The following is a 10908-nucleotide window of genomic DNA, read 5'->3' on the forward strand; positions in this document are numbered from 1 at the left end:
TCGACCCTAGTGGCCGATCCCGGGGGCTTTTTGCTTTAAAATTTTTGGAGTGGTTAAGATCCGTGGTGCATGGTATGCATTGGCCCCTGGTTGATCGGTCCTAATGGCCGATCCCGGGGGCTTTTTGCTTTAAATAGATTTGAAATTTTAAATAGGTTTGAGCCCCTGGTGACCGTAGGTCCCGGGGGCTTTTTGCTTTAAGGACAAAGCAACACGCCGCCCCCGTGGACACTGGGCCGTCCCGGGGGCTTTTCGCTCTGAGCGTTTTCTAGGTGAGAGTCATGGTTGCTCGTTCACAAGGGGGCGCAGCCTGTCGTCTGCGCCCCAAGTCTGCCCCACCTCCACGATGGTGTCCGCTGGGTACCCGGCTTGCCGGGGAGCTAACGGGGTTCAGGCGACTCGGGAGCACGCCCTGGGCTCTCGGCCGGTCTCGACCGGCGCCAGCGGGTTCATTCCCGTCAGGGCAACAGCGGGAGCATGCCCTGGGCTCTCGGCCAGTCTCGACTGGTGCCAGCGGGTTTCATTCCCGTCAGGGCAATAACGGGAGCATACCCTGGGCTCTCGGCCGGGACACCGGTGCCAGCGGGTTTCATTCCCGCCAGGGCAACACAGCTGGCTGTGGGCTGGCAACCCCTGTCGGCTTACTAATAGTCGCTGGTAAAAACCAAGACGAAGCCTCGGACGACGGGGAACACGGCCCCATTCCCCTGGAGCACGGCCAGGGGGCTATTCGAAAACAACCAAGGCAAGAAATACAGGTCTGTGAATTATCGCTCCCCTTCAGTCGAAGGGGATGCAAAAATTGCGCCGCAACTGGAGCGGGCGAGTATATGGCTCTCACTGTCAAAGATGAGGCCCGGCATATAGAGGAAGTGCACCCTCACCTGAGCATCAGGTACAAATGCGAACGATGTGGCAAGTCATACGCGTCGTATCGGGCGGCAGCATGCCACCTTCCAAAATGCCCAGCAGCCAGGGCAAATGATGGGCAGCGAACCGTAGAGCAGGGCCGGTTCGTCTGCCCGGACTGTGACAGGAATTTCACCTCGCAACGAGGCCTGTCACAGCATCAGAGGCTGGTACACCCAGTGGCAAGAAACCGAGTGAGATCGGAGCAAGCCACTCCGAAGGTGATGGAGCCAAGGAGAGGTAGAGTTTTCTCTGCCGAAGATGTGAGTAGAATGCTCGAGCTCGAGGTAGAGCTCAAGGATGAGACGAATATAGCAAAGGCTATGGCCTTGCTTATGCCGGAGAAAACCCTGAAACAAATAAGGGACAAGAGGAGAGAGACGTGCTATAAGAGGTGGAAAGAGCAGCGCCTCGAGAGTCAAGAACCCCTCAGCGAGGAGGACCGACAAGCGGATGGTGCACCGCTGGAGGTCGATGATGTTTTTGTAGATTCGGAGGAGACCGAGGATGTCTTCTTAGATGAGGAGGAGATACCGTGCAATATATATAGCTTTGACGAATCAACGTCAACTGCACACTGGAGGCAAACCTGCACTGAGGCGGTGCTTGAGGAGCTCAAGAGTAGTGAGCCCAAGGAATCGCTGGAGTTACAGCAACACATTATCCAGCTCCTGACGGCAAAAAGTGAAGGTCAGGCAATAACGCAGGAGGAGGTAGACGCAGCCTATGAGCTGGCGATCAGTTTGTTCCGTGCTCCGGAGTCGGGGAAAACAGGCGGTAATTCCCGAAGACATCGGAGTCGGAGGAAAGGATTTTCGGGAAGAAGTGAACGCAAAGCCCGAGCTTATGCTCGTACACAAGAGTTATATAGGAACAATCCCGCTATCCTCGCTAAAATGGTAAGAGAGGGTATGGATGTCCAGACCGCGGATACAGACGTTTCAGTAAGTCCAACAGTTGAGAGCGTCAAGAAGCTTTACGAAGAGCTATGGGGAAGCCCGGGTCGATGTGATATTGGCCGGGAAGAGCGAGAGGCCACGGTGCCGTATAATCCAGCAGAGATTCTGCATCCTATCTCCAAGGAGGAGATTTTGAAGCGTTTCAAAGCTACACGGCTGAGGGTGGCAGCCGGGCCTGACGGACTCCGCAAGGGAGATCTGATGAGGAACGAGGGAGGCTATATCCTCCACGCAATTTTTAATATAATCATGTTGGCATTGAAACAACCGAGCGCGTGGCGCTGCAATAGAACAACACTATTGCTTAAAGAGGGGAAGGACCCCTCAGTAGCGGCCAATTACAGGCCGATTACTATCTCCTCAATATTAAGCAGATCGTATTGGGGTATTATGGATCAGCGTCTAAGGAAAGTGGTTCACCTGAATGCACGGCAAAAAGGCTTTGTGCCGGAGATGGGATGTTATAATAACATCAACTTGCTGAACAAAGTTCTCGCACTAGCAAAGAAAGATAAAGGAATTGTAGCCACTCAGGTGGACATAGCCAAGGCGTTTGATAGCCTCCCGCACCCTGTTATCAGATACGCCTTACTCGGAAAAGGGCTGCCGGAGGAGGTGGTGGCATTGATAATGGACTCGTATAAAGGAGCCAAAACCACCATAAAATGTCGCCACGAAACGTTCGACATTGAATTGAGAAGAGGAGTCAAGCAAGGAGACCCTCTGTCTCCGCTTATTTTCAACGTCTGCATGGATTTGATTATAGACAGACTTGAAAGAATGGAAGGCTTCCAAATCAAGGACGGCCTGAGTATATCGTGCCTGGCCTTTGCCGACGATATAATACTCATTGCAAATACTAGAGAAGCGGCGAGTCGGCTTATGGATGAGCTCGCCGGCTTCCTTTCACGATGGGGAATGGCACTATCAATTGGGAAGTGCGTTGCCTTTGGTATTGTTACCACCAAGTCTAATTGGTATATGGTGGATCCAGAAATACGCAGCAATGGCGAGATAATCGCCTATTGCGGCCCTGCTCAGTCACTGCAATACCTAGGCATTCAGGTTACTCCGTGGGAAGGAGTAGTTACTAAGCACGCAATTGCGCGGCTAAGGGACACGCTCCCAAGAATTAAAAAGCTACCCCTGAAGCCACATCAAAAAGTTGAACTTTTGGCGCGGTATGTTTTACCGCACTTCTTGTATGCCTTCACTGCGGGCACAGTAAGTGCCACAGAACTAAATGAACTGGACCAAACACTAAGGACGGCGGTGAAAGACTATCTGCACCTTCCAATGTCTACGGCAGATGGTCTGCTATACGCGTCTAAGCGCGATGGCGGCATGGGTTTTCCCAAGCTTGGTATTGTTGTAACGTCCGCAATGTTAAAAGCTGGTTTTCGCTTTCTGAATAATAGCGATCCGGCGATCCAAGCCTTAGTAGTGGCGTCGGGGTTAGAGAACAAATTAAAGCGCTTGGCGCACGTGGCCAAACTGGGCTGGCCCTTAGAGTCGATCAAACAGATCCACGGTTATAAAAATAAGGCCAAAGCGAATGAATGGCGCAAATGGGCGGAATTACCGTCCCAAGGTAAAGGTGTGCCTGCCTATAAAGATGATAAGGTGGGTAATGAATGGCTGTACCGGCCCAACCTGTTGAAACCTTCCAGGTATATTACGGCTCTCAAGTTAAGAGCCAATGTCGCGGCAAACAAGGTGTCGCTGAACAGAGCCACTAAGAACAGCGGTGTCATGTGCCGCAAGTGCAAGGCTCAACCCGAGACACTGGGTCATATACTGGGGCAGTGCGTGTACACCAAGTCTGGTCGTATCAAACGTCACAATGATATTCGAGACTTCATAGAGCGCCACGTTTTGGGGCAACGTAGAATGACGATAACGAAAAAAGCTCGACTACAAGACCCTCATCTGAGGAATCTCCAACCAGACCTGATCATACAGCATCGGGAAAGGGTCTTTGTGGCTGATGTAACAATCTGCCATGAGGATGGCGATCTCTTAGAGAGAGGCAAGAGGGACAAGCTCGTCAAATATGCGTCCCTCATAGACCCGCTTAAAGCCCAATTAGGGGCGAAAGACTGTATGATCCTCCCGATAGTTATCGGGACAAGATGAGCAATGCCCAAAGACACTGTTACCTGTCTTTGTAAATTACAAATTAAAGACAGAGGCTCGCTGAGAACGCTAACATTCCAAGCACTCAGGAGCTCAGTGGAAATCTTCCATATGTTTATGGATTATAACGCGCCTATGCGCCTCAACAGCAGCGATGCTGCAGATTAAAAACTCTTGGCACTAGCTCACTGATGTAATTTTATACATAAACGACGGTCTGGGACCTGATCCACCCAATATCTTATTTATTTATTTATTCGGGAGCACTCTACACTCCCGATTTTAATCTATGCCGGCACTTTTGCCGTAGACATCAGTGATGCGAGTCGCTCAGATGGGCACTGAGCGGCGGCAGAGCCGTGTGACCGAACCGCCCCGGCACACGGGCGGACGCCTCCACGTGGCTCCCCGCGGTAACGGCAACACACCAAGCCAGCCAAGTTCCGTTTCCCCAAGTAGGGGACTCTGCTTAAATAATTTTTCCAGCCCGTACGCAGGAATCCCGCGGCAGATCAGTCAGATGGGTTTCCCTCCTGCGGGAGGACTTGCCAAGAGTGCTAGATAGGCCAGTTACTATAAGATATGTGATAATGAAGAACGAAAGTTATGCTGGATCTCGTATCCTTGTTATTGGGTAACCCGTTGCGCAGATGGGCGATCCAATAGTCAACCTGCAGGGTCGCTCGAGCCGGGACCCGTTGTTATCAGGAACCGCACTGCCCCGAAGCGGTAAGACGCGCCAAAAGGACGTGATGCAAATAACCAAATGCCTCGTCATCTAATTAGTGACGCGTATGAATGGATTAACGCGATTCCCACTGTCCCTATCTACTATCTAGCGAAACCACTGCCAAGGGAACGGGCTTGGAAAAATTAGCGGGGAAAGAAGACCCTGTTGAGCTTGACTCTAGTCTGGCACTGTAAGGAGACATGAGAGAACAATGAAAGAACAACAGAAGTTTAGAGGGAACACTTTGCGACGTCAACGTTTCCTTCACGATGCTCCCGAAGTTCAGCGCGTGACGTGCAAGATCGCTTACAAGAACGCTACGCTAAAGAAAAAAAAATAGTACGATGGACACGAGAGACAACGTTAACGCGTCGCAACAATACCTTAGCATAGTCGGTCTGTGTACCACGTTTCCTGTGGAAAAAAAGTCCCCGACACGACGACAGTACTTCAACGAAGCGTCTCGACGCTGATGGTCCACAGGGCGTTGCAGATTAGTGCCAGCGGTCGCAACGGCTCGCCCCTACTTTTTAGAAACGCAAACTCAAACAAGCACATACGAAAGATGCCGAAATACATATGCGACATCAAATATTTCGTGTTCCGGTTTGTTCAAGTATGTTAGTTTTCATTTTATAGGCGACGGAAAACAGTACGTCACGATATGACTTTTCAACGAATGTATATTTATTTCATATGACATATTACAAACACGCGTTCAGTTACGCAAACTTTCGTCAAAAAGCGCTCTACAAGCACTTCCGCGTCAAAAAACAAAACGTACCTCTTTCAATAACTTACTTGAAAAAATATATTTAGATGAACGAACGTTTTTACGTACGCACGCGTACGTCGAACGCAGTGTTCGGTATCTGTCGACGCTTTATATATATATATATATACCGTCCTGTCGGTACGCTCCGCGACGTTTCGCACACGTCTGTCCAGTAACTTCGTCTTACTTCGCGATTTCGACGCCGCATATTTCAAAGAAACGTAACGCGCCGTAAGACGCGACGACTTGAAAAAAATATATAAACACACATGTAAAGAAAACGTTTGCGAAAAACTTGCGACGTAAGATGTACGGCGTCGAGTACGAGAATACGACACGTGTGTTAAGGCTCTGAAACTGTAAAGAACGCGTAAACCAACAGAAAGACGCGACAGGTTCAAAGCGAACAAAAAAAACGGCACGGCGTTTGTACTATACTACGTCAGACGTGACGTTAGCGCGGGACGACACTTGAAAAAACGATACCGATGATCTCACGTAAACGTACAAACGTCGAAGGTCGACCGCGTTTTTTAACTTAAACTTCTTTTCAACAAAATGTATAACGGCCTCGTTAGTCGACGTCCATGTCCTCGGGGTAGTAGTGTCGCACTCTTCTGGAAACTTTGTTTATCAGATGTGCTACGTAAGTCTTGTACGTTACCGGCGCGATTGACGTACAGACGTATTTTTGTCTTAGTTCATCCTGAAAAACATAGAACGTATTAGAAACGCGTGTCGGATCGTACGTTCTACGATACATATAAAAAAAAGTAAAGTGTGCAAGTAGAAACCTGCACCGTGCTTCCTCCGACGTTTTAAGTGTGCAAGTAGAAACCTTTGCTCACAAAGCTTTCTCTATTTGTTTTGGCTTCCTCATAGAGAAAGCTTTGTGAGCAAAGGTTTCTAGGGACCTTTGCGTACGTCAAAAACTGAGTCTACGCAACCAACGCTTAACGACGTCGATATAAACGAGGGGTAGAAAAGACTGAAAACGATACAAAACATAGAACGAGGGCGCGCGCTCCAACGTTGCGGAACGTAAAACCGAAACAACGCGTTCTGCAAAACGTCAAACGTTTCGTAAAAAAAACCCCTTGCGTCGTAGCATGTTTCATTACGTTTCATATCGTCTTAAGTCTTTTCTACCTCTCGTTCATATCGACGTTGTCAGACGTTGCGTGCGTAGTTCTGGACGTCAAGAACATTCGATAACGTTGGCACCAACATACCGACACACCAACACACCGACACACCGACCGACATTTTTTAAAATAGCGCGTTTTTGACGTTTTAAAACATTTTGAACACCGTGGCAAAAGTAACTAAAAAAAAATGTTGTTTGCGAAAACAAAGCTTCCTCTATAAAGAAGCAAAAAAAATCAACATTTGACGATCACTGACGATAAAAGTAGCGTAACTACTCGGAAATGTAAAAGAGAAACATGTATAGAAAAATGTTTCGTATACGGTAAAACGGTCGACACTGTTACGCATACCTGAAAAACGTCTGCGGTCACCCTGAAAGTGAATAAAAACTTCTTGAACAGCATCTCGTCGAATACTTGCATATAAGCATCGTTTGCGTTTTCCTGCATTTCCCCTAATTCTTGCGCCGATCGGCCTATGATTTTCTCAGCCGTTTCACCAAAGGCAATTACCCAACGACTACCTGTTGCGTCTGATAGATTCATCTGAAATGTGTTACAACACGAACGCAAACAGATATCAAAAAATACTTTTACGCGAACGAAGTACGCGGCAAAAACACACGACATACATTTAACAGTAAGCGATACTTGAACGTTGACGAGTCCTTGTTACACTTGTCGCATCTAAATACTCCGGCAGATGTATCGCGTAACTGAAAGTAAAGTCAACGTTTACAGCACCGCGTATTTTCGTAACGAGCTTGAAACGCGCCGGACTCTTTCGTTTCAAACGTCTCCGCCGCGCGCCGACCCGTTACCTTCCTGCAACCAGTTACGGGGCATGCCTTGTAAATAGCAGTTTCCGTGCGAAACATGTCAACGATCGCCACAACTGCAACGGAATCTGAGAGCGTACATGTTTCCCCCAAGCGAGCTGCAGTCATCTCCTCGAAAGTGTACAACGACGCGTTGAAGTCATCACTTCCACCTGCTCTAGACTCGGCGTTAGCCGTTTCCAAATGGCCAACTGTAGTATACCACGTGCGCAATCTGAAATACGTCGTACATATATCGTCGACTGTATTTTTATCGACCGCGCGTATATTTTCAAACATATATTATCACAACAACATATTTTCAAAAAATGTTAGAACGGCCACGTTAACGAACACGAACGTCTATAAAAAGACATATTTAAGAACGTGCGTAACATTAAAACGTACCGAAAAAGCAAACGTAAACGAAGCGTCGTTCCCTTACTTACAACAAATATTTATATCGATGTACAAAGTCAGCGGTGCTTTACGTTAACGACAGTTTAACGATACCTGTGTGCTTCAGGAAGATCAGGATCCTTTACAAGTACGGAGGATGTCATAAGGGATAACGTTCTTTCACCATTATATTCACTGACACGCGCTCCTTTAACGGCAATAATCGGCGTCGCAGAACCATCAAAATCCTCGGTTTGCTGTACCCACAGTGTAGTCCACCTAACAGACAGATTTTTTTTTTCATCCACCGTAACAGCAAAATGTTAAACGCTGTCACGAAACTACTCAGCTGTGTGCCGCTGTCATCAACGATCGTAATATCTCTCTTCAAAAGCGCTTGGCCGGTACTTCGTTGCACAAGAGATTGTAGATCGTTGACATGTGTAACGACACCCAAGACATCTAAAAAAAAACCAACATCGTCAACTCCGACGTTTCAACCGACGTCCGGTATATCGTTACCAACGTTTCGTTTATATCATATTCTAAACGTTAACGGTGTTTGTTTGTCGCCGTGACAGTAAAACTTTACGGTAGAACGCGATACACGTACAACGGACCGGTAAGTGACCGTTACGTTTACAGCGAAACATCGAACGAAAACGACGGGTTGTCACGTGCGCAAGCGAAACGTCGCGAAGCGACCGCGTAACGCGGAAAAAACGCCGTTACGTAACGTAACCACGTTTAATGGTTACCGATATTTTTATACTGTACCTATTAAAACATCTTTCTCTTTGTTTTCTATTTCACTTATGGGACAAGGATAATACCGCAACCTCGGAATATCCTCACAGTTTTTATAGCAAGGCACGATTTCTGTCGTAGCGGTCATCGTCAACTCGTAATCGTTTTTCAATATGTTGAACTGTTTGTTTGCTGCTTTCAGTGTGCACCGCGAGATATAATATACATTTCTAGGCTGTCGAACGAAAAACACTTGATAAGTTACACGGCCTTTCAAAAAACAAAGTTTCATACACCCCACCATGCGTTCAGTCCGCAAACACAAACCTTTATCAGGTCGTAGAACTTGTCGCATTGTTCTCTGAAGGCGGTACATCGAATTTCAGCACTTTCATCGATCAAATCCATGGAAAAAAGTTTACCTTTTCCACGGGAATTATTCCATGTTCTGATTGAAGACTTCGTAGTCACGCGAGCTTTAATCGTCCATCTAAAAACACCGTCCGCCGTGTCTCTTTATTTTCACGATTGTATATTTTCAAACGATATTTTATACAACGGAGACGTCTCTTACTTGTTTTGATAAGGCGTTAAGGCAGCGATCGGCATAGTGGATATGTGAGAAGAGTCCGACGACGTTGAAAAACTCCTTTCAGTTGCACCATCTTGTAATAAAACAACGTTTTAAAACGTCCGTTAAAAGACCGTTACAAACACAAGTTACATGCGACGTTACTCTACACGTCGCGGAAGCAAGCCAACACGCAACTCACTTGTTGGAAAAGGAGAACTTGCAGCTGTACATGTAGCTGCGGCGTCAGTCGCTGCGTTAAACGCTATCGTAGTTGTTGGAAAAGAAGAACTTGCAGCTGTGGATGTAGTAGCAGCGTCAGTCGCTGCGTTAAACATTATCGTAGTTGGCGTGCCTATCCTGTGCCCAACTTCACTGCCAGAAACCAACACCTCGATATTTAGTATCAGTATCACTTTCCTGCGAGAAAAAAATGTTACTTGAAATTTGACGTGTTCACTTTCGTTACGACAAAAAAAAAGATGTAACAACGACCGACCTTTTTTCATCACTGTTGTTCATTGAACACACGCGATACTTTAATATTCTGCTCGAGATTGTCGTCTCAGTCAAACGTTCATCCGTGATAAACGTATTTAATTGAGTTGCCAACATAGCGTAGGGGGTTGCGCTCTGTCCATCGGACACTACCAGTTTGTAGCGATCAAGAACAACATCATTTTTCAGAGCGGGTTTTACGATCTTTTGGATACTCTGTAAACCACATACACGCGTCATAGACAAGGCCGTACTAACACGTACACGCGAAACTCGTTAAAAAGTTATAAACGCTTGCTTGCAACGTCTATACTCACCAATATTTGGAGCACCGGTTTCTCAACGTCCACGCCCCGCATGATTCTCTGCGAAAAATAAACGCGTAAATTTTACATACGCGAACGACCAAACACGCGACGACTTTCACTTGCCGTACCTCCAAGGCTTCTTCCGTTAATTCATACATGACTGTGCGTTCGTCGCAGCGTAGTGAGAAAAACCCTACTGCGTGCTTCGCCACCAAAAAAAGCGTAACCGACGTTTTGTTCCCCGGAAAAAATCTCCCGGAAATCAGTTCCCGGAAAAAATCTCTCCGGAAAAAATCTCCCCATCAAAAAATTTCCCCCGAAAAATATCTCCCCCGGAAAAAATCTCCCCCGGAAAATATTTCCCCCGAAAAAAATTTCCGTGCCCAGCAAAAACCGAGGTGCCACATGGGTTTACAACTTTCCACGTGTGAAAAGCCCACGCACGTACTTTGCAAGGCACACTATGTGTATAGTTTAATGATAGTGGAGCCCCCCGCAGGGGGGCGGAACCTACTGCCTCCACGCATACACTTTTCGCGCGAGGCGAGGTGCCACATGAGTTTATAACTTTCTACGTGTGAAAATCCCACGCATATACTTTGCAAGACAACTTTTCTCAAGAAGTTTAACGCAACCAGCAAAGCGCAAATAAATTAAAAAAGTTGTCGTAACTAAAAACAGAGACAATAAATACATAACTCATGATAATTTAATACAACGAAAGATTGACAGCAACATTCCTCAGGATTTTCAACGCATCCAACAAAGCGCAATTAACGTAATACAATCGGCGTAACTAACAACAAAGATAAATAACACATAATTCATAACACATTTTTATAACGATAGATTGGCAGCGACATTCTTCAAATATTGTAACACATCCTGTCGGTTGTAGGCTGCAACGAGA

General features: G+C 46.9%; 1 protein-coding gene across 1 annotated transcript; it reads right to left on the reverse strand.

Moving 5' to 3' along the window:
• Positions 1-6083: 6083 nt before the first annotated feature.
• Positions 6084-10156, reverse strand: LOC112463133 (replication protein A 70 kDa DNA-binding subunit-like). The gene is made up of 13 exons (XM_025029327.1): positions 10127-10156; positions 10008-10055; positions 9692-9906; positions 9395-9612; positions 9196-9286; positions 8949-9111; positions 8652-8856; positions 8204-8336; positions 7989-8153; positions 7479-7710; positions 7290-7373; positions 7009-7203; positions 6084-6215 (listed from the first exon to the last, which is right to left on the reverse strand). Exons 1-13 carry the CDS (start codon positions 10154-10156, stop codon positions 6084-6086), a joined length of 1911 nt encoding a protein of 636 aa, XP_024885095.1.
• Between the last annotated feature and the right edge of the window lie 752 nt (positions 10157-10908).

Source organism: Temnothorax curvispinosus, unplaced genomic scaffold, assembly GCF_003070985.1.
Source record: "Temnothorax curvispinosus isolate PA1 unplaced genomic scaffold, ASM307098v1 QBEX01013061.1, whole genome shotgun sequence".
In the NCBI taxonomy this organism is placed as follows: Eukaryota; Metazoa; Arthropoda; class Insecta; order Hymenoptera; family Formicidae; genus Temnothorax; species Temnothorax curvispinosus.